Source organism: Pelodiscus sinensis, chromosome 14 (assembly GCF_052426305.1).
Source record: "Pelodiscus sinensis isolate ZL-2025 chromosome 14, ASM5242630v1, whole genome shotgun sequence".
NCBI lineage: Eukaryota > Metazoa > Chordata > Testudines > Trionychidae > Pelodiscus > Pelodiscus sinensis.
The window spans coordinates 8,321,369-8,346,174 of record NC_143065.1 but is presented as its reverse complement, the minus strand read 5'-3'; the positions used below and the strand labels follow the sequence as shown (position 1 = coordinate 8,346,174).

The 24,806-nt window shown below is 41.8% G+C and overlaps 1 protein-coding gene across 6 annotated transcripts in view; it reads left to right on the top strand.

Moving 5' to 3' along the window:
• The window catches only part of NEO1 (neogenin 1), a 304,535-nt gene that overhangs the window by 213,913 nt on the left and 65,816 nt on the right, over positions 1 to 24,806 (top strand). For 4 of the 6 annotated variants that reach the window (XM_075897560.2, XM_075897564.2, XM_075897562.2 and 1 more), the window contains exons 8-9: positions 10,741 to 10,960; positions 20,793 to 20,947. In XM_075897560.2, the coding sequence (XP_075753675.1) occupies positions 10,741 to 10,960; positions 20,793 to 20,947 (375 nt within the window). The remainder of the gene's footprint in view (positions 1 to 10,740; positions 10,961 to 20,792; positions 20,948 to 24,806) is intronic. The other 2 variants (XM_075897565.2, XM_075897563.2) reach the window with 1 other exon arrangement.

Genomic DNA, 24,806 nt, shown 5'->3' with positions numbered 1-24,806 from the left:
GGTTTTGCTTGAGCACCAAGCCCATTTCTGAGCATTAGGTTTGCAGGTCTCTGGGGAGAAGAAACTGTTTCAGGTTTTTCCATGTTTTTAGTAGTCTGTGTGTGTTATGCTGAGACGCCTATTCTGTGCCTTTTACTTTTTCCTCCCTTCTGTTGGATGCTGGTATCTTCTCTGAAATGTAGGAGTTCTGATTAGGATTCTAGGAGCGGCTGCCTTCCTCTCTGGCTCACTGCTGTGCGATGCGTCAGCAAGGACTGTCACACCTTTGTAATGACTGTTTTATATGACAGGAAAAAATCGAATTCCTTCCTTTAAAGCAAAATATGCTGTGACTTTGGGAGGGGTGTTCTTTATTACCCTGGATTTTATGACTTCCTTTAAAAGTTTACAATGAAATATTTAAAAAATATATTCATTGCCAAACTGCACACATCTCAATGTCTGTATGTTCACAGAATACATGCTGTGTCCATCTGTGGTCTTCAGGATAGAATCAGTGAACACAGGTTCAGAGATTATAAGCACGTTTTATAAGGAACATAGGCCTACTATTTTGTGAGCTTTTGCCATTGGTTCACATCAAGTGGAGTTGCAATAGCAGTCCCGTTTTCCAGATTTACCCTAAGCTACTCCACAACAGTTGCCATAACAAAGCCGCACAAAATCTCCCATATCTGCTCTCATTCTAGAATTCTCAACAACAAAAAGAAAAATATAAAATTTTCATCTGATTTTTAAGAAGATTGTCATGGACAAAATCAGCCAACATGTAGCTGCTACTTTTGTGTTCAGTTCTTAAATTGTCGTACCCTACCACTGAGGGTGTGGATTTCACTATATCATGGGCTAACAATACTCTTGAGTCCTGCACCTACATTATATGCCAAGGAAAGGAAGATGGTTTGTGTGCTTTACCACTAGGGCAGGAATTTGAGATCAGGGTTCTATTTTGTTATTCCACAGACTTCCTGTGTTGTCTTGGGCAACACATTTAGGGCTTGTCTTCACTGCCAGAGAGATCGATGCTGTGGCGGTTGATTTTCTGGTGTTTGCTTTAGTGACTCTAGTAAAGACCTGCTAAATTGAATGCTGATGGCATCCCTGTCAACAGTGGTACTCCTCACAGTCCCAAGGAATAAGGGAAGTTGTCAGGAGCGTTTCTCCCATTGACCTCCCACTGTGGGGACACCCCAGAAAAACTGATGTGAGGTACGTCGACTCAGTTACACCATTGTTGCCGGTGGAATTGCATGTCCTACATTGATTTTTCTCCACCAGTGTAGACATGGCCTTAATCTGTGCCTTGGGTTTACCTTGTGTAAAATAGGGGTCATATTTCTGAGCTTGATAGCTGTTCTTTACTAACTCATTTCTCTTTGTAAAGTGCTTTGAGATCCTCTAATACAAATTACTACAGAAATATAGAATATTATGTTTACTATTTCTGTAATATAAATATACCCACACAATATCTCTAGACTCCTAAATACTGGAATTTGGTAATGGTTGGCCACCTGGATTTTTCCTTGATTAGATGTAGAAATGCTTCAAGTGAATATTAGCATATTGTTGCCATGTGAACATATTTATCAAAGAATCTTTTACTGTAAAAATATATCCACTTAAAAACAAATTCAGTCATAGCATAAATCTGGATATCTTGCTCTCATCTTCGGGTGAAATTCTTTGAATGTCCAATGTTGCTGATGCACTGAGCTACTGTAACTGATTTGCCGACTAATACATAGCAAAACACCATACAGTGAGCTCTTTTATATACATTAAAAATGAAACCTCTAGTAAACGTCCATTCTTTTTGAGCTGGTTAGGAGCTGTGAATATTCTCTCCTCCAATCGACAGGTTGATTCTAATGTATAGGCGCGCAGCCTTTTCACTGTTATCCTCTGACCAGGCGCGCTTTACATTTATGAACAATACAGGCCATTTGATATACTTAATGAGCACCACAATTGTCCCATCTGGAAGGACTTGCCTTATGAATTCTGAATGTTTTCTTTTTCAGACATTCAGATGTTTTTAGAGGGGGAAAAAGTACTTTGCTGTGCAAAGCACTCCAGTAAACAATCCTGACTATAGCATTTCCTTTCTCCTTTTGTGAATAAATAATTATGGATTTTTTTTGGAAATGTTTGAAGGTACGATGCTCTTACTGTAGGTACAGCAGCAATCTGTGGTGTGACTCTACCCTACTAGCTTGCCATGATCTAACAGTTCATGTGCATGCTGGTGACATGCATGAAGAGTTTATTCAAGTGGTTTGATCTAGTCCTCTTTGAAACAGGACTAAGTCAGAGCGCGTTAGTGGACTATTCGTGTACAATCTGCAGGGTGAATATCATTAGACCGTGGCAGGCTAACATGGGCTAGATTCATACCCTAGCTTGCTACATTAAATGTCCATGTAGACAAGCCCGAAGAAAGGTATAATTCAGGTGTGTTTGTGCTGTTATAAAGTGATCTATTTGCTGAGTGTCAGCAAACGTGTCAATTTTACCCATATCAACGCTTGTCCAGTAAGAACTGGATTTGTATCCCCAATTAAAATACTATTTAGTTATATGGTGGTATAGCCTAGTGCCGTGTTTCTCAACCTTTTTTTTTTTTATAAAGTACCCCTTTAAAAAAAAAAAGTACCCGCAGTACCTACAGTTTTCAGACACACAATTTTTTTTCTACTGTTGCAACACATCTGTTTAAACAACATAACCGTAGCCAGGTGAGCGATTAAATTTTGGAGGGTAAAAAGTACAAAAATAATAAAATACTGTAAAACAAAACAAAAATTCAGTTTTCTCCAAATTTCAGTTGTGTTGACATACCCCTCCGATTTCTCTCAAGTACCCCTAAATGTACTCGTACAACTGTTTGAGAACTCTGACCTAGTGCACTGCTATAAATAACAAAAGACAATCCTTGCACTGAAAAAATTAGCCTAAGCATAAGAAAAGAGACTAGGTAGACACAAGACACAGATGGGTGGCTGCCCTTTAAAAGATAAGAAATGGTAAATGATGAGAACACTGCCACCAGGTGATGCTATACTGCTTAATTCTGCAAAGGCAAATGTCAAAGAATTTGATCAGCTGATCAATGTAGCTTGTGACTAATGCTCTTTAAAGTATCACAACCTCCTAACCAAGACCAGAGATGGATATTCTGTCATAAATGGAGGAGCGGGAGATAATTTTGATGTAATTGAGCTATGTTTCAGGTTCATATTCTGGCATTCTTTCACTGTCAACCTACAAGACTTATTTTAACAAGTAAATAACTTTGCCAGAATAACTGAAGTCAAAGTTGGCAATTTGGTTCTTGTGAGAGATTTATTTTTACTTTTATAATAAAAGAGGATAAAGGCTGAAAACATTTTCAATAACGTAGTTTGTACCAGTAATTCGCAGTTAGCAGTTTTTTGTAAAATATTAATATACTGTTGGAAGCCAAGCCAAAGATGTCATTATTCTCAAAAACTATAGCACTGATCAGTGAGTTTATCATTTTAAAAAGTTTTTCCTTTATCCTTGCAGTGTTCCATGTAGTCTTTTTTTTATCAACAGCTCTAAGTACTCCCAAATGTTAAGTAATTCTCAGCAATGTCTTTACTAGGGAGGTTGTCATAGGAGTGTTCTCATTTTGCAAATCAATAAACTGAGGCACAGAGAGTCCAGCTTGTCCATTGTTGTTCAGCCACTAAGTGGCAATGCTGACTAGCATACTGGTCACTAAACAAACATTTCTGCTATATATGTCTCACTCATGTCTAGCACATAATAAATCACTATTTTGGTGTAACTTACAATGGTATTGGTCATTCTTATGTCCATTTTCTTTTTTAACTTTCATATGGCATAGCCAGTGTTAGGCTGTCGGCATTGGAATGCTGTTGCAGGAAGTAAACCTGGGACTGTGCCGTTGTGGGAGTTGGAGCGGAAGAGAGAGGAAAAGGGAAATGTAAGCCGGAGGGGCTAGGCAGCCTGGAAAGTATTCATCGTCATTAGCTAACCAGTCAAACATTTCATTGTAGCGCCCTTGGGAGTGATGGTTTTGATAGAGAACTTTTTTAAATTATCATATTAGCGTCCTGAAGTGCTTATCGCAGAGTAACACGCTTTAGTGTATTTGAATTAGTTCTATCTCCCCCAGCAAATTATTTTAATAATGATGAGATTCTCTTTGCTATGGCATCTTACTTCATCAAAATCTAGTAATCATCTTCACAGTTTTACTGGCCAGAAAACCAGCAAGCTTATGTTTTATACTGTGTGTTCGCCATTGGAGACCTGGTTCAGATCTGTAGTCAGTTACCAATCCAAATGATTCTGTTTCAGTCTAGATCCCTGTGGATATTTGTGTACATTACAAAGCACCTTGGTACAGTTATCTCAGTCAGTAGCCTCTACTCAAGTCAAGCCCTTGGACATGAATGTTTGCCAAGGAATTGTGAGACAGGACAGACTTGAGCAATTAAGCGAGTTCCAGGTGCTCCAAAGTCTTCATAACTGGGAACCTTCTGGTCTGGAGCACAGGTGACCAGTCCCTGTGGGGAGGGCCATCCAGAGGAACAGGGAGGAGGCAACCCATTTAGCATGAGTGCGGGGGGGAGGGGTGCTGCCGCAAGTCACCGATGGTCCGGAGCTCTGTCAGGTGCGTGAAATGGAATCCTCTCTTCAGCTGGGCCAGTAGGGTTTATGTGAAGCTTGTCTTAGCTGCAATTCTCTCTTTGTATACCGTCACCATGGGCTGTTTCAGGCCATGGCCTAGGCAAACTGGCAGAGCTCCATGTGGGAAATCTACCATGCATACGTCATGATGTCTGTCAGAAGTTCTAGTTCCATGGATACATTTATTTTTCTATTATTTAAATGGTAGGCTAGTCATTTCCTGCATTGTAACATTTGCTGTCAGTCCCTATAGCGGGAGACTTACTGAATGCCCAGTGTCTGCAACGACCATCTGTCTTGGTAGTTAGATAATCTGCATCATAATACAAGGATCTTGTGGTTTTGTTGCTGAGTTTACTACAAATGCATTGGAAAACTTCATTCTGGAGCAGAAAGAGCAATATTTTGGAAGCTTTGTTTCATACCATTCAAAAATGTTTATCCGGTCTTGATGGTTCACATAAATTTGCCTCTTTTCAGTGTCCATTGGTCAAGTAGCTGAGTCCTTTGTTTCCGTATTTCCCTAAATGTTCCTTAAGAAACCATATAATTGTTTAATGATCTCCTCTGAACACGCAGGAGTTGGTTTTCCAAATAGATGGGGGGACTGATCATTTAATATCAGCTTGTGTTCTGCTGAGCCATTTCTTTCAAGAGATGTTCAAGGAAACAGTCTGTGAATTTTGCAGCATCGTTGAGCATTAGATTGAGTATGGAACTTTTTTTTCCCTTGAGAGCCCATTGAAAAATACACATTAAAAAAAATCTCTATCAGCAATAATTGAGAGGATTGATTGGTTTATCTTTCTAGCATTGTAGAACATGATTCTTTCTCCATGCTCTTAACATTCCACTTGAATCTTTGACATGCAGCTGAAAAAATGAGATTAATGCAAAACTACCCAGAAATAGCAATTTAAGGAATGTTCCAGAGGAATAAAAACACGATGAAATGCATGTAAAGATTTACTTCACAAATACCTTGTTAAACTGTGCTTAAAAGTTTGAGGTAATAAAGTGGTTCCCTTATTGGCCTTAAGCGAATTTGAGTGTAATTATTCATTGACATAGCTGTGCACTGCTGAGCATTGTGCTTACAAATCGGTTTGTAATGGTTTTGAGGCATTTTGAGTGTGTGTGTGTGTGTGGGGGGGGGGGGTGCTGAACAGAGGAAGAAAATAACCTAGTTTTCTAAATGCATATGATAGCTGTCAGCAATACCAACTTGATATTTAATTGCCGCTTCCCATGGGTGAGTTTGCTTGCCTATTCCTTGCTTACCTTACATGTACAATTTACAAGTCCTTCATGCGTTTATTTGGTTCATGGTTTATTTTTCATACCCTGCTGGTTTTTGTTCTGTTTGAGTGATCTCCCTACGATGTTGACAGGAGAAGTATTTCCAGTCTCTTGTCTTACATAAGGACACAACTGAGTTTTTGTTAATCTGGGAAGTTTTGGCAGCTCTCCCAGATGCTTCAGCTTCATGCCTGCAGGTTCCTCAAATACAGTGTACCAATTACTTCAAGTGGGTGGGTTTCATTATGTGTGGAGATAACTATATTAATAAGGAGAGCGTATTTTAAATTAAACATGTGAATTAAAGAAATTCATTAAGGCTATTTTTATGGGTAGATTTCATTGGATACTTTGGTTTTAGTTTGGCTATTTAAAAACCTTTTTACAACTCTGTTAATGAACTTGGTGATTTACGAAGCTGGATAAGACATGTTCCCTGCCCCAAAGAGCTTATAACTTAAATAAATCACTTGAGACTATTACCAAGACAGCGTATAAGGAACTAAAACATAAACCTAAAATCATCTGAAGATGCATATTTTGAAATTAGAATGTCAAGAACTCTTGGATTTTGGGAGGAAGAACTATTATCATGGGACAAGATTTGCTACTGAGTTTAGTTTTTTTCCTTTGTAAATTCATAACAGGTATTTGTTTCTGTTACTCTCTGGAATTAGGATGAGCATCGGAAATGGTGGCTGTGATTAATGTTCTTCCGACTGTTGAGCCAATGAAATTGATGTTATGTGGAATTATGTGGGTAAAACCTTGAAAAGTGTCTGAACTAGGAGCCTCGTTCTCACTGGAATGGAATTGGGCTCTAAACACACTTTGGTGCTTATGAAAATGCTACCCAGTGGCAGTAGAGCAGTTGTCTGTCAGGGATAAAGCAGAAGTTAGCACTTCAGAAGACAGTTTGGCGTAGTAATTCTCTGCAGTCCAATACTACTTTATTTTGGATGCCTGTATAGCACCCTGAACACAAACGGAATCCTAAAGTACCTAATGGAATTAAACAATGAAGTAACAGAGAAAAGTAGAAAGAAATAAAATCTGCAGGGGAAAAACAGGTTTTCAACAGGAATTTAAAACGAGTCTTCAGCTATGATGGGAGATTATTCCTGATTCCCGGAGCCATACAGAAGGCTACCACTTTATTTCCAATGGCAAGTTTGTGGCGTCACAAACATGACGGGTATCGTTGATTAGAATCCAGTGGGGCAGGTGCTTAAATATAAGTGCCAGAAGAGCGCCTTTGACTTAAATGAGACTCTACATACGCCTAAGGTTAAGGTTGCATTTAAGCACTTTGATTAATGCTGTTCCCCTGCTTTGCCCCCATTATGCTTTGGTACCTCCCATACACCTGGGAGTACAAAGTGAAGGTGTGTAAGGCTGCACATACCTACATCATTCCTGGGTTGCTGCAGCTCTTCTTTGTCCCAAGATCGTGGATGAGAATCTGGCCCAAGCTGTGTAAGAATTCCATAAAGACACAGAGGGGAAATGGATGAGAACCATAGAGTTGTTAAAAGATGGGAATGCTGACTCCACAGAGCCAATGCGTTCTGCACATGCTAATATTTGGCGGGGGGAGGGGGGAGGGCAGTAGTTAGTCTGTTGTATTTCAGTTTCTACTGCTCTACAGCAGAAACAAACCTACCCCAGGTCTGGGTGCCTTAGATAATCTCTTAAAATTACTCTTCTTAAAGTCAAATGATTCTGATCACAGTGTCCCAGCAATAAAATCCACGTCACTGGAATTTAGGTGTTATGATGGCTACTCCAAAGCTTTTCCCAAAAATTGCTAAAGTAAACGGAGAGGAGAGAAGTGTTTTTTTTTTTTTTTTTTTTTTTTTTTAAAAGGAGGAGGATGGCTTGAGCAGATATGGACTATGTGGCAGTTAGTGGTGAAGACAGGTGGTAGATTGGCAAGTGTGATATATGAAAAGGAGATAAGGTGATTGTTGATTTCCCAGTCATTAGAAGGAATGCAAGGTCTCAGTTAAAGGAGGAGATAGAAGAGAGATGGAGCATTATTTCTTTTAACCAAGAAAAGCACTTCTGTCTGTGACATTGTGTGCATGAATGTTCCATATTAAGTAGTTCTCCTCATAGACCAGTGGTCCCCAACATGGTGCCTGCGGGCATCATGGCACCCGCGGGGTCATTTGTGTGCGCCCGCCAAGTGCTTGGGGCTGGCCTGGCCCTGGGCACGTGGCGCATGCATGGTGCCGAAGCCGGCCCCGGGCGCATGGCGCACGGCGAGCGCCGGCCCCAGGAGCACTGTGGATTGGCCGCCTGTGCTCTGGGCGCACGGCGCTTAGGGGGGAGCCCCGGGCGTGCGGCGCTTGGGGGGAGCCCCGGCCCTGGGTGCACAAGTGTTCCCGCCCTCTGGTGCCCGGCAGGCGAAAGGCCACACCCCCTGGCACCCAGCAACCTCCAGTGGTTGGGGACCACTGTCATAGACTTTGTCATATTCTGTATGTCTAATAAAATCAAATATTCTGAGCTATCCACCAATGAATATTACATCTAGCTGCCATACCATTAAAACAAGGTGAGGAGATGGTTGGTTGGTTTTGTTTTTGTTTTAATGGCCAAAACCTGCTCTCTGAAAATGATAAAAAGCTTAAACTAAATTCTAAGCATGGCTGGAAGTGTTTCATGTCTAGAGCGTTAGCCATTGCTGTCAGTTGTTTGTGAAATGGAAACTAGGAGAACAGAGGCTTCGGCTGTGTCAGGACTGAGAGGATATTTTGTTGACAGTTTTCATATTTGGAATTTAAAATGAATCTTCTTCTGCCAACACTGCCAATAGCATGGTTTCCATTGTCTGCGCTGATTTGCTATCTAGTTTGTCGTTCATGCAACTGTAACGTTACTTTATTCTGCAGATGTTTCTGTAGTTTTGTCCTTGCCACTCATGACAGAGGTGCTTATCATCCACCAGTGCTGCAGTTGTCTCTCTGCGCCTCGGGTGCACAACGATCAGTAACTTCCTCTGTCTTCCGACTGACATTGTAACTGCGTAAAAAAATGTAATGGCATATTCTGTGCCCTCAGCAAAACAGTGAAGCAAACTCCCACAAATTTAAATAATTCACCCCAGAGCCTCTACTAAAGTGTCTAAAGTTAAATATAAAGCTGCAAGCTACATAGCATGCATCAGAGATGTTTTCGGCATATTGTAAACACCAGTTTAATCCTGATTCCCAACAAGGTCAAAAACAGCTCCATTTTTCAAGCAATTAGAGTGATTGTCAGACTGCTCAACTAGTGATTGTTCACATTTTAAAGCAGTAATATTTGGGACATAATAACTAGTCTCTCATTTGGTTAATGTAAAACAAAGTTCAAAATTATTTTCAGAAATACTATAAAGGAACAATTTCTCACTGTTATTTTAGTGTTATAAAATAGTTTGGAAAGTGGATACTTAATGAATTGGACATTTTGTCTCTGGTCAGTGGACACCCCTTTGCTTAGAGTCCAATCCTAAAAAGTGAAGTTGCTGGACCTGGTCATGGAAGCATTGGGGTGTCTCAACAAAATGTTTGTAAGAGTGTTAGAAACCTGTATTGTTCTCTAACCATGTTTGGGAAATGGGGAAGTTTCATCGGCTCACCCATCACAAGTCAACCTGAAGTTTTTAACAGTTGTAACAATTAAAAATAAAATCTTGTAATGGAAATGTCAGGTGACCTTAGCAATCATTGCTGCGTGCTCTGCCTATAGTACTGTATGTAACGGGGCTTCTCTTACACAGAATGCTAGCCTAGATATTTAGTGGAGGCTTGCATGGATTGCCTTAATGGGATGTTGCACAAAACTATTTACATACTTTCACACCTTTTAATCCTTTAATCCAAGGGATTTGTCTCAGCGTAAATAGAAAGGCATCATATATGATGACCTACAAGATATTCTGCTGCAGGGTTTATACAGCATTCTTTATGTCATGAAACAACACTAGGTGTGGCACTGTTAAATACCCTTTAAAAGTTGTCAATAAAAAAGTAACTAGTTGTTGGGGGGGAAGTCCTGATTTGAGTAGAAGATAGGAACACCCCAGAGAAGAAACACAGCCTTCCTGTGTAAATATCATGGGAAGCCTTGCATCCCATGCATTGGCTGTATTACAGCCCAGATGCCTCCAGAGAACAGTTGCATGGCACTGTGCAGGAGGCAGAGGGCGCTTTATTTAGGTATGTGTCTCGAATGCCACTAATTTACTTTGATTCATGTGTCAGAACTGGATAATCTTGCCAGGCTGCTTCAATGAGTCTGTATAATCCAACGATTGCCATGTGTAACTGAGTCTAGTGCAAATTAATACCACAGCTCTACAGAGTCAAGGAGGTGAGCAGGTTTGAATGTGCTGTGGAATGGCAAATGAAAGCCAATTTTTTATTCCTTAGAAAAATAAAAAATATTGTTGGGCACTGATGTATTCTCTTATGAGGTGACTTGATATCCCCACTTCTCCCCTTCCCTCTTCCCTTGCCACTTCCATTGCAGTGGAGATTTGGTCTGCTTGCTATACAGTGATGTGTCCTTTAATATTCCCATTAGTGTTCAGTAGCTACCTTTGGCCTGCATGTCAGCCTTCAGTTTAATGGCCTTCTTTGTGTGTGTTCATTTGGTTTTGTTTCCCATCGTGGTTTTGTTTATTTCTTTTGTTTTTTTCCCTGTTTTCTTTCTTTAAACCGTCGTGATGTTTGCCCTTCATATTCCCCAATGTTTGCACATGACAAGATGTTGCCATCCCAACATTACCTCCCACTTCACTGACAAGTGCCACTACTGACCATCTAGCACCAGCCACCAGTGGACCCTTGCCTTCGGCTCCCCGGGACGTCGTGGCCTCCCTCGTCTCGACTCGCTTCATCAAACTGACATGGCGGACACCAGCTTCTGATCCGTACGGAGACAACCTCACCTACACGGTATTCTACAGCAAGGAAAGTATGAACAGGTAAAGATCTGTGAATTGGATTGAACTTCGTTTTTCGCATCTTCTCACAACTCATGCCAATTTCTGAGAGCAAACTGTGTGTGTAGAGTGGCTCCGTGCAGTGTCCAAAAGCTAAAGGGATAGAGGGTTGCCAAAGAGTTACTGGAAGCCGGTAGAACTGACAGTCATTGATGATTGTTCCAGAGCTAAGTTTCCAAGGCTCACTTAAAATATCCTTGCAGAACAAACTCTGGTGGTTTTAAAACTGAAGTGCATTCGTGAGGTGGCTTTGAATCTTTGCAATAGATCAGCTGTCTACTTTGAGCAGACCGCTCAATAGCTAAAAGTGCTGGTGGCCTTTGTTACCATCTGGGTGCTGTTAGTGCAGAAAACTCTTGCACTATAGTAGCCCTTAAAAGGTCAAGAGATATATCCCCACAATATCAGAAATGCAGAACATATTTCATATTCTAAAACCGCAGATGTAGTGCCCATCTTCAAAAAAGGGAAGGAAGATGATCCAGGGAACTATAGGCCGGTCAGTCTTACCTTGGTCTCTGGAAAAATCATGGAAGGGATCCTTAAGGAATCCATTTTGAGGCACTTGGATGAGAGGAAAGTGATCAAGAATAGTTAGCATGGATTCACAAAGGGCAAGTCGTGCCTGACCACTCTGATTAGCTTCTATGATGAGGTAACTGGCTCTGTAGACATGGGAAAGTCAGTGGATGTGATATACCTTGACTTTAGCAAGGCTTTTGATACGGTCTCCCACAATATTCTTGCCAGCAAGTTAAGGGAATGTGGATTGGATAAATGGATGGTAAGATGGATAGAAAGCTGGCTAGAAGGTAGGGCCCAGTGGGTAGTGATCAACGGCTCGATGTCAGGATGGCAGTCAGTTTCTAGAGGAGTACCCCAAGGTTTGGTTCTAGAACTGGTTTTGTTCAATATCTTTAATAATGACCTGGGTGAGGAATTGGATTGCACCCTCACCAAGTTTGCAGATGGCACTAAGAGAGGGGGAGAGGTAGATACACTTGAGGGCAGAGATAGGGTCCAGAGAGACTTATACAGATTAGAGGATTGGGCCACAAGAAATCTGATGAGGTTCAACAAGGACAAGTGCAGAGTCCTGCACTTGGGATGGAAGAATCCCAAGCATTGTTACAGGCTGGGGACCAACTAGCTAAGTAGTAATTCTGCAGAAAAGGACCTGAGGATTACAGTGGAGGAGAAGCTGGATATGAGTCCACAGTGTGCCCTTGTAGCCAAGAAGGCTAATGACATATTAGGGTGCATCAGGAGGATCATTGCCAGCAGATCTAGGGAAGTGATTATTCCCCTTTATTCAGCTCTTGTGAGGCCACATCTGGAGTATTGTGTCCAGTTCTGGGCCCCCCCACTACAAAAAGGATGTGGACGCATTGGAGAGGGTCCAGTGGAGGGTAACCAAAATGATTAGGGGGCTGGAGCACATGACCTATGAGGAGAGGCTGAGGGAGTTGGGTCTGTTTAGTCTGCAGAAGTGAAGAGTGAGGGGGGATTTGAGAGCAGCCTTCAACTTCCTGAAGGGAGGTTCCAAAGAGGATGGAGAGAGGCTGTTCTCAGTAGTGACAGATGGCAGAACAAGGAGCAATGGTCTCAAGTTGCGGTGGTAGAGGTCCAGGTTGGATATTAGGAAAAACTATTTCCCTAGGCGGGTGGTGAGTACTAGAATGGGTTACCTAGGGAAGTAGTGGAGTCTCCATCCCTAGAGATTTTTAAGTCTCGGCTTGACGAAGCCCTGGCTGGATTGATTTATTTGGGATTGGTCCTGCCCAGGGCAGGGGGCTGGACTTGTTGACCTTCTGAGGTCTTTTCCAGCTCTATGGTTCTATGATTCTGTGATTCTAAGAGGCCTTTTTTCAGATTCCACGTGCTGCGGTGCGGTAACTCTTGATGACTGTAGACCTTTTCATGCAGAACAATTGCTACTAAAATCATCGTAGTGCTGATTGTTCGTGAATCTGGTGTTGGTTCCGTGCTTCACCAGTTGAATTCAATCCATCCAGCTTTTTTACAGAAGGGATCTGCTGTGAGAAGGGCAGTGTCATCACAACATAGAAGTGCCTGTGTTTGGTAACCAGGAGTTAACACTCAGTTTAAGCAGTTCTGGGATGTAAAATAGGTTGCTGTTAGAAACTATGAGAGGAAATGGGTCAGATTCTCATTGATGGGAGAGGCCAGCCTTTGTGTTACCTAATGTTGAGAGCACTGGATTGAGAGTCCACACCAAAACTCAGGGTGGGTGTGACCATCACTCCAGTCCCAGGCTGTGATTGGTTGCAAACCTAAAAAGATGCTCTTTGTACAATTTGCCATTCTCCACAAAGGCCCCTCTTGCTGTGCCTCCTTGCAGTGGAGTTTCTAGCTTCCCTTAGCTGTGTATGGGGAGAAGGGACATTTGCGGGTGCCTCCTTTTCACTCTTTAAAGTCTTCGGGGGATGTCAAGGTGTTGGCCTCTCCACCACGTGGGGCAGTTTTTTGGTGTGGCCATCTGCCTCCCTCCATTCAGTCGTGTAAATAAGAGAGCAGGAGCCAGGAAGATGCGTCGTGTTGGTGCTGGAGTGTTCCTCTATTGAGAGGCGGCAGAAGCATCCCTTCATCTTTCGAGGATTACCGAAAACTCCAGGCTGTTACCATGCAGGACTTGATTTGTTTGTGTTCACTTAGTTTGGCCCACACAAACTCTGCTGTGGCCCCAGTTGCTGGTATTTGCTTTAAGCATGAGAGTCATGTCCCTGACTTCAGCAGGAATTCTTGTGTTTAAAGTTAGGCACTTGCTTAAGAACCCTGCTGGACATAAGGGCATGTCTACAATGCAGTTCAACAGCTGTAGTTGGCCTGCATCAGCTCACTTTATAACATTGCAAAGTAGATGTTTGTGCTGGAGCTGGGATTTGATGCCCCCCAAATGGGGAGAGTCTCCAGCCCAACCTTGAATGTCTACATTGCAGTGTTATAGCCCCTTAAGTCCCATGAGCCTGCATCAGCTGACACAGGCCAGTCATGGGTGTTTTACTGCAGCGTAGACCTACCTTGTGCGAGGTGGACACAGCCCTCACCAGCATTCCCACAGACTCTGCTGCTACCTCTTTCCACAAGTGTATTGTTCTGCCAAATAAAGGCAGGTATAATGCTTGCCTGCTTTCCCAGGGTGCTATGTCATTTAACCTTTATAGTTGCGATCGTGAGATGAAAGCTGGACTCGGACAGCAGCCTACCTGTGGCTAGAAAATGTCATGCAACTTAAAGAAGAAGCTAAAAGAAAAATGTAACTGACCAGCACCCTCTCTAAATGCTGTGCCTTGTCATAAAAATGACCTGCCTTATCTTTATTCAAATTAGGCATGACCTGACAAGTTGCCAGTGTTTATCCAGTGTAAGCTGAATTTTGATGCTGTTGAACTTAATTAAGCAAACAATTGTTCAATTGAATTGTTTATTAGAGGAATATATTAGTTAACATGGAAGCTAATCTTCCATTCAAAGCCTGATTCTTGTCTTTTATCCTATCTAGACCAGTTGGCTTGACATTTCACAACAAATCCTGTGGTAGGATTTAAGGAGGTATTTGGGAGATGTAAGGCAGCAAATCGGATGTGCCCTCATCTTGAATCCAATTAAGATTAGAAAAAGATCTGTCATAGACATACCAAGTTTGTCTTGGAAAGGGTACTGTCAACTTGAAATTCGGTCGTTAGAGAGCTTGACTGGTCACATAGTACTGGCTACTCCATATTCCTACTTCCAGTGTTGCAATGAAAGATAGCAAGCCTACACTAAGGCTGAGATGATCCAAAAGATCTAGAGATTCAGGCACCCAGCGTCCACTGAATTTCTGCTATTCCCCTTTGAATTTCATAGTCTTTACATACTTGATTTTTCTATATAAGGTGGGTTATGAATCATTCTCTCTAGTACAACACAGTACACCATAACAAAAACTGAAAATTCCTAGCAAAACCTAACTTCGGGGATTAGTCTACTGAGTCCCTTAGTCATTCCTTTGTGACTTGCAATCACATTTTCCTATTTAAATGTGGGGTTGTTGTGGGAAAAGATTCATCTGGCCATCAGAACCAGAGAAACTGATTATGCACAAAATAATTTGAAAATGGGGAGAATTATTTCATGAAACTGTTACTCTAATCTTAGATATTTAACAATAAAAGACAGAACAATTCAGACAGAGGAGTGGTTCACAATGGGTATCCAATTAACTTTTTTGGTGCAGACTGACTTTTCAGTCAGTGAAAACGTGAGGTTCTTCTCACAGAGCTATTGAAACAGAATTCCTACAAAAGGGAAAACAGGCAGCAAAAATTTCCATAATGTGAAACTATTTTGGACCCCGTAACTGACAGACCTGAATTGTCTGGACAGCTTTTCCTTGTACCACGTGAGCGGCAAATAAGGTGGTTCCTGCAGAATACCCCATTCACCACGGATTCCCTTTCCCTGAATTGCTCTGTAGAGGGAGTGAGCCACACAGGGTCAAGTTAGGAGCTTCATGAGAAGACTGCAAAATATCCTTTGCATGATGAGAGGCTGGTTTTTCACTGCAATGCTCAGGCACACACCACAGGAGCAGTAATACCATACTAAATGTCAGCTTTCACTTACCAGCTGCTTCATCTGTAGAGCTGTTCAAAAAGAGGCAGAAAAAAAAGTATATTTTCCATTTTCCTTGTACTGCAAACATCTGAATCAATTTTTGTTGCTTAAAAAAACATCCTCAGGCAGAGAATCGGTTTTAAAAGGAGAGCGGAAAGTTACAGAAAACAAACAACTGAAAACAAGGAGCAGCGATGCAGCTACTTATGCAGGCTGCTATTGTGGCTGCTTCCACTACTCCTGATAATTACAAAGCAGGTTTTGATATTATAAATTCCATGTGGCCCAAATGCTGACAGATGCACTGCAAGGGGAAGGAGTCATGGAAAGCTGTCTTGAGGGGGCAGGAGGCAGAAGAGGATCTTTTGTCACATTTTGTACTAATTTGTGAGTGATCAGAGCATGCCAGATGGAGGAGGCGAGCATTTGGGGCCCATCTCGGAGCTATTCCCGTTAAATCCAGTAAATCTTTAAGGGCCTCCATCACAGGATACAGGATTTCTCTTCTAACAGTAGAATATGGAAGCAAAACCAAGCAGCTCCGTGGGCAAGAGTGGCTGTGTGGGTTACCATAACTGGACTTTAAATCACACGCCCAAAGGGGATGAGACGGAACCAGGGGGCTTTGTTTCAGTAATAATTTCCTAATGTTTGGATTTTTTTCAAATGTAACCTTAAATACAAACTTCCAGGCTAGCATTTGTACCTTTTTTTTTCTTTTTAAGAAAAATGACAATATTCTCGTGAGCTTTTTTCCCTGCAGTAATGGATTGTTCTTTGCAACCTTACTTCCATCTTACAAAGCTGTGAGGGAATTTAGAGGGAGTGAGAGAGAGTACCCTGACTGTTCTGCTGGGTAATATAGTTATTCATATCAAACATCTGTTATGTTACCTATTGTGCATATCTGAACACTTTGGAGTCCATAAAGGTATCCAGGGCTCCCAAAGAAAGAGTAGAAAAGAGAGATTTATGGAGGACTTAATTAATCTTATCTCAACATATTTTAACAGACTGTTCTGATGGAGGGTACAGTCCCTGTTATTACTGGCAATTATAATGCTTTAACAGATCAGTTTAATTTCTGGTAAGTAAGTGTCACTTTCCACTGCAAGAATTTTATTTTCATAATTTTGCAAAACAACTTGAGTGTTTTTTAGATAAAACTAGTGAGTACATCCACATTTGGGTGATAAAATGTGATCTATTTTGCATGTCAATGAGATATTCACAGCTGTTGAACAACATTCATTTGATTACACTTGTTCTGTGTATTAAATATTAATCCGTATGTACAATGTAGGCTTTGAAGGGACCCCATCAATTAGTACATTTGCATTGCTAATTGAAAATTTTGTACCTACTGTAACTGGAAAAGTTAGTTTGGGGGGGGTGGGTCTGACTTTTTCCAGTTTGATAACACTTTGGGGACAGTCGGTTTCACTGTCTAGTTAGTCAGCAACTTGCTTGTTGAAAAGAATTCCATAAACAGCAAAAGAGCAGAAAGCTAGTTAAAGTTCAGAACATATAACTAGAGTATTCTGTCACACTGAAGTTTCAAAAAATAACTTAATTTGAATTAACTCTGTGTTTAAGGCTCCTTCTACACTATCAGAGAGACAGTGCTGGAAAACTGGTTTTAGACATTGATTTTAAAAACTAGTTTTAGGGAGTATGACTTTTTCTTCAATTGAGGCAAAGCATAACATTATGATTTAGACACAAATGGCTTTGAAAACCGTTTTGAAAACCAGTCTCTACTTGGGCACAAATCTAGCTGAAACTTTTAAAAAATCTCTTTTGAAAACTGATTTCATTGCACTCTCTTTTCATAATAAGATCTGAAGGCAATGGGGAGAAAAAGGGGAAAACTGAATGACAGAAGCTTTGTTTTACTTTTTTCAATACAAATGAGTTAATAGCTGGTAACCATTAGTGTGAGAGTGGTCTGCCCTCTGCTGCAGAGTTAAATCAAGTGCACTAATCAAGAGGGAGAATATGGTATTAATGTGTGAACATTTTCCTTTTTAAAGCACTGGGCAGTTGCTGATGTCTGCTGCTATAATAATGCTCTTATTTTAATTTGCAGAGTGGAAGAGTTTGCCTTTTCCAAGCAAAACAGAGTATTTAAATGATATTTTTAAAACACCTGCCTGGCAAAAAGTGAAATGAAAGTAATAACTGCTGGTGGTTTTCAGGTGTTAGCTTTTCCTTTCAACTTTAAGTTGGATCAGACAACTATCAATATTGTTCTCCTACCATGAATGCATCTGTGGCAGCATTTTCTGCTACTATGTACCTGTGATAGATGTTAGCCAAGTTTGGGGGCACTAGCCCCTCTGGTTGCAATAATATTCTGGCATGTGTAATGTGTTCTCCCTGCTGGAATATAGCCTGTAACTCTCAATTGATTGAACTTCAGTATCTTGTCTGAGGGTGCTCCGATTACTTGGCTCTTCATGCTGCCCAGAGGATCTGTATAATGTGGTACCAGTGGTCTCCTGCAGAACGTTTTTGTGAAAAACTACCTCATTGTGTCCCTTATTCGTGCCTCTCGGGGTGGTAAACAGATCAGCTCTCCCCTGGGGACACAAATGACTCTTCCCAGAGTTACATTGAGAACGATCTGATCAGCTAGTCTGACCTCCTGAGTCTCAAGAGGCCAGTGCATTCCACCCCGTCACCCATGGATTGAGCTGAGTGACGACGTGTTGCTAAAGCAGCACTCGTGTTGCTAACACAGCTCTTCCAGAAAGGCATCCAGCCTGCAGCTGAGGAGAGCGAGATGGAGAATTACTGTTCCCCTTGGTGATTTGTTCCAGTGGTTAATCAACCTCGCCATTTAAAAATGTGCCTGACTTCAAATCTGAATTCATCTGGCTTCAGTTTCCAGCCATTGATTCTTGTTCAGTCTTTCCACTATATTACAGAGCCCTGTGGATCCATTATCTTCTCCCCATGATGCTACTTAAATCAAGTCCTCTCTTAATCTTGGTTTTGATAAGATAAGCAGATTGAGCTAAACCTTGCACTGGGAGGCATTTTCTCCAGCCCCGTAGTCGGTTCTGTGGCTCTTTTCTCCAGACTTCTTGACAGTGTGTGTGTCACTAGTGCTGTATGGAGGGGAGGGGAGAGCCACCGCCTGACTCTCAAGTGAGCTTCCTCCAGCTTAATTAACTGATCTGGCCTCCTTGGCCTAATTCTGCTCTTCCAGGGCCAGTGTGGGGAGCACAGTCCATCACAATCTCTATCCACGAATAGTCCTGTACCATTGATCTGATTTCTTTTGTTCCTAATGTACTTTAAACAAATAAATAAACCCCCCTTCTGCTTTATCAGTAGCCCTGCTAGTCTGGGATTTTTCACTTATCCATTTTCTACACTTCGCAACTTCTAATTTATATCAACTGCTATAGCTATTTCTCCAGTTTCCCATCTGTTGTGTATTGCTTTTTTAAAATTTCTGACCAAGAATGGGCTTTTAGTCAAACTTGTTCTCTTTATTCATTATGGAATTGGGGGGTGAGGGGTTGGGCCTACTAATCAACTCTTCTTAAAACTCCTAATTTTCACTCACATTTTTCTAGCTTTTATTCCCCCTCTCCATCATGTTTGCTCATAATTGTCAGCTTTGAGAAACTAGCCCTTTTGCAAGAGCGACAAGGAGTCCTGTGGCACCTTATAGACTAACAGGTGTATTGGAGCATAAGCTTTCATGGGCAAAGACCCACTTCGTCAGCTGTTTTGAACATCTCTGTGTGTGTAATGTATATACATTTTATATATTTATCATTTATATTTAGAAAGTCTAAAGATGTTTTTATAGGTCTTCAGAGAGCTGATTGGTCACATAGGAGAGAAATCGTGTTTCCCAAATGTGGAAGTAACTCATCTTATCTTTACTTCCATCTACTGGTCTGTTACAAACCCCCAACACCCCACACTGGATTAAAACTGTATTGCATCTTTAACCAGCCAGCAACGAGAGGGAGGGAAATTCCAGCAAAATATTAAAAACTCTCTTCATGTCTGTTTAACCTGCACCCATCCACCGTAGCCCAAATTAATGAAATTTTAAAAGGTCAGGACCTACTACCACTCGCTTTGCTGAGCATGTGATTTTCAAGTGCGGCACTGCATGTGATTATAAACAATAGTTGTGTTTATGGTGCCTAAAGAGTCCTTTCTACACATCCCTCACATAAACTATAATACAGATTGACCTCTTCTGAGCCAGTTGGGATAAATTTCAAAGGCTCTCACTCACATCTTTACATATCACAGGTCCCACATGGACTGAATAAAATTGTTGCTTTAGAGCAGATGGAAAACTGTACAGTCTGACTATGGGCTTTTTCTATTGTCACTGTCCAGTGATGTCACTTTTCAGTAATACAGCTAAACTCAGAAAAGCCAATACTTTGGGGAAGTACTTTTCATCATGTGACCTTCCCAGCTGCTGGGCTGATAGGCATGGCTGCAGTTTTACTTTGAGGTCATGACATGAACTAAAAAAAAAAATCTGTTAAATTTTAAGTTGAGGGTTGAGTCTCCATCCGAAACCTAAATGTACACCAGTGGCCATCACTAGGCTCTTCATGTTGGCTATTGCAGGGGTCTAAGTGTATTCCGTACTGCACTGATTCTTAGAGGCACCAGGCAAGGAAATATATTTCATTGGATCAACTTTTGCTGGTGAAAGTGACAACACTGCCAACACGGACTTGGACATTGAAATAGATTCCAAATACCAGAATGAAATAAATCAGGTTTGAGCTCAAAAGAGACTCTTAACTGATGCTTTAACAAAAGGTCCTCTGAATTCATAACCAAAGTAATTTAAACTCTTCTTAACTTTTCTCTGGGACTTTGAACTTCTGTGACAAATTTTCAATTTGAATGACTGCTTACGAAGAATCAGTTAAAAGTGCCTTCATCTCACCTCGAGGCGTTCCATGTAGCTCTTTTCCTTTGCTATGTTTGTTCAAAATGAAGTTGCAAAATTAGAAGCTGTTTGTCTTCAATGCTTTTGGCATGTTAGCATTAATGGGTAATCAATGTAATACAATCAATCCTATCAATTGCGTGTTAGATTAGTACAAACCGAGCGTCTGTTAAATTCGTACCATCCTTTTACTAATCGATATTAAATCTGTACTTTTGGTTTCCTGCCCAAATCCTTTATTTACTAAAGGGAACGTGTTGAAAATACAAGTCGCCCTGGAGAGATGCAAGTGACAATCCAAAACCTGATGCCAGAGACTGTGTATGTTTTCAGAGTTGTGGCTCAAAACAAACACGGCCCCGGAGAGAGCTCAGTACCACTGAAGGTGGCAACTCAGCCTGAAGGTAAGCCTTGAACATTTCTTCCACTTACTGACTTTCTTTGGCCTGGATCTACAACTGCTGGGTCTTTTCCTTCTCTTGGCCTCTTCTCACCCTGAGTGGCAACTCATGCTGTGTTTGCACTTGCAGCTCCATATTGTGATACTAAGCCAGTCTGTGTTACTTATATTTGGAAAAATCAATTGACTATTGTAATGTATATGGAGCCTTAACACTAAAAGTAAATATTAAAATTTCTTAAATATTTGAATTTGTGTTCTATTTTGTCACAGTATAGACTACTCCAAATAAATACTGACCTGAAAAAGGAGCTCTCTGCTTCTTGAAAGCTTACCCATAGAAGAGCTCACCTCTTTCACACACACACAAGTTGATCCATAAAAGATATTACTTCATCTCTCATGCCTCTCGGATTCCAGAACCAGCAATGCTGTAGATATGCAGCAGGTCGCTTAAAGCGTTAACTGGGAGTTAACACTGGAATAAGTTCAGATTGGAACTGGAAGGCAGATTTTGATAAGCTCAGAGAACTTATAGGTAAGGTCCCATGGGAAGCAAAACTGAAGGGAAAAACAACTGAGGAGAGTTGGAAGTATTTCAAAGGGACGTTGTTAAGGGCCCAAAAGCAAACAATTCCGCTGTGTAGGAAAGATTAGAAAATATGGCAAAAGACCAGCATGGCTTAACAAGGAGATCTTGCATGATCTCAAAATAAAAAAGGAGTCCTATAAAAAATGGAAACTAGGACAAATAACAAAGGATGAATATAGGCAAGCAACACGGGAATGCAGGGGCAAGATTAGAAAGGCAAAGCCACAAAATGAGATTAAACTAGCTACAGGCATAAAGGAAAACAAGAAGACCTTTTATAAATACATTAGAAGCAAGAGGAAGACCAAGGACAGGGTAGGCCCACTGCTCAGTGAGGAGGGAGAAGCAGTAACAGGAAACTTGGAAATGGCGCAGATGCTCAATGACTTCTTTGTTTCGGTCTTCACCGAGAAGTCTGGAGGTGTGCCTAACGTAGTGAATACAAGCAGAGAGGGTAAGTTTAGAAGATAGGATACACAAAGAACAAGTTAAAAATCACTTAGGAAAGCTAGATGTCAGCAAGTCACCAGGTCCTGATGAAATGCATCCCAGGATACTCAAGGAGCTGATAGAGGAGGTATCTGAGCCTTTAGCTATGATCTTTGAAAAATCATGGAAGACAGGGGAGATTCCAGAAGACTGGAAAAGGGCAAATATTGTGCCCATCTATAAAAAGGGGAATAAGAACAACCCAGGAAACTACAGACCGGTCAGTTTAACGTCTGTCCCAGGGAAGATAATGGAGCAGGTAATTAAGGAAATCATATGCAAACACTTGGAAGGTAATAAAATGATAGGGAATAGCCAGCATGGGCTTGTGAAGAACAAGTCATGCCAAACTAATCTGATAGCCTTGTTTGATAGGATAATGAGCCTTGTGGATAAGGGAGAAGCGGTGGATGTCATATACCTAGACTTTAGTAAGGCATTTGATACGGTCTCGCATGATATTCTTATTGATAAACTAGGCAAATATAACTTAGATAGGGCCACGATAAGGTGGGTGCATAATTGGCTGGATAACCGTAGTCAGAGAGTTGTTGTTAACGGTGCTAAATCCTGCTGGAAAGGGATAACAAGTGGAGTTCCGCAAGGGTCTGTTTTGGGACCCGTACTGTTCAATATCTTCATCAATGATGTAGATATAGGGATAGAGAGTACGCTTATTAAGTTTGCAGATGATACCAAACTGGGTGGGGTTGCAACTTCTTTGGAGGATAGGGACGTAATTCAAAATGACCTTATGCTATGTTAGAGAAATGGTCAGAGGTAAACAGGATGAAGTTTATTAAAGAGAAATGCAAAGTGCTCCACTTAGGAAGGAACAGTCAGTTCCATACATACAAGATGGGAAGCGACTGTCTAGGAAGGAGCATGGCAGAGAGGGATCTAGGGGTCATAGTGGACCACAAGTTGAATATGAGTCAACAGTGTGATGCTGCTGCAAAAAAAAGCAAATATGATTCTAGGTTGTATCAACAGGTGTGTTGTAAGCAAAACTTGTGAAGTCATTCTGCCGCTCTACTCTGCACTAGTTAGGCCTCAGCTGGAGTACTGTGTCCAGTTCTGGGCGCCACATTTCAAGAAAGATGTGGAGAAATTGGAAAGGGTACAGAGAAGAGCGACAAGAATGATTAAAGGTCTAGAGAACATGACCTATGAAGCCAGGCTTCATGAACTGGGCTTGTTTAGTTTGGAAAAAAGAAGATTAAGGGGGGACATGATAGCGGTTTTCAAATATCTAAAAGGGTGTCACAAGGAGGAAGGAGAAAATTTGTTCCTCTTGGTTTCTGAGGACAGGACAAGGAGTAATGGGCTTAAAGTGCAGCAAGGGAGGTTTAGATTGGACATTAGGAAAAAATTCCTACCTGTCAGGGTGGTCAAATATTGGAATAAATTGCCAAGGGAGGTGGTGGAATCTCCCTCTCTGGAGATATTTAAGAACAGGTTAGATAGACATCTGTCAGGGATGGTGTAGATGGAGCTTGGTCCTGCCTTGAGGGCGGGGGGCTGGACTCGATGACCTCTTGAGGTCCCTTCCAGTCCTATGATTCTATGATTCTATAAGTTCCCTAGGGAGGTTGTAGACTCTCCATCTCTAGAGATATTTAAGAGCAGGTCTAGACAGTGCTGGGTCCTACCATGAGGGCAGGGGACTGGACTCGATGATTCTCGAGGTCCCTGCCAGTTCTAGTGTTCTATGATTCTATGAAGTTGAGTAACTTAACCTCTATTGTTGGGGTGTTGTAATTGTCCCAGAAATGCATTATAAACCCAGGGAAGTCAGAGTCCAGGAGACACTTAAGTGAGTCCAACGTGTTAAGGTATGAAACTACGTAGTTCTCCTTCAAGTGCTTATGTCCATTCCGTATTCAGCATGTGAGCTTGACACGTGCACTGGTGCCGGAAGCTCTTCCTTCAGCATTATCCACAGGGGACCAGATCTGCACCCATTGGGATGGTGCACACGTGCCGCTGTGGAAGGGGAGCTATCAGCTCCCCCAACTCTGATCCTTCTTGCCTCCACTGACTGTTGGGACGGCTGCTCTCCGGCTGGTATTGTTTGGTCTCTGTCCTTGGGAACTTTACTAACCCTGTAATTTAATTATATGTAGCTAGTAGTTACATCAGCAACCCTTAGTAATAGTTCTTAGTCTTTCAGTCCCAAACAGACGTCAGCCTGGAGATGGGGCACACCCTGGTCCCCAGGTTTAAGCTATGCCCCATTTGCAATCCCCACAGCAATTATCTTAGGGGCTTGGGTAAAGGGCACATAAGTGACAAGTGTCATATTTTCAAGTCCTTGAAACCCAGGACAAAAGGGGATCGTGACAGCTGTCTGCAAGAGCTCCAGGTGAAGTCCGAACTCAAGCTGCAGTGATGGGACTTGGCAGCGAGCACTGTGGCATCAGTGCTGAGTGTCTGCTGGTGATTCCTTGACTCCAGCCAAGAAGCTGAAGGCGACAGCAAGGGGAAAAGGAGCAGGAGGCGAGCCAAGACCTGTGCTGGGCAGCTCAATGCCCTTTTGAGAAGTCGGGCCCCAATTCAGGTTGAGCCGTGCAGCCCATCCTGTATCTTGCCTGTGTCTCTGGATAACAGTACAGGCCCCCGTTAGCTTCAACTGCTGTCAGTGCCTGAAGCCCATGCAAGCAGCTCAGGAGATCCTGATGCTGCCCACACCAGCTCCAGTGGTGCCTCAGTCCCAAAGTAAACCTGCTTTGGAACCTCTGTATGTCCCCACCTCAGCGGCACTGTTCCTCATCGCGACTGG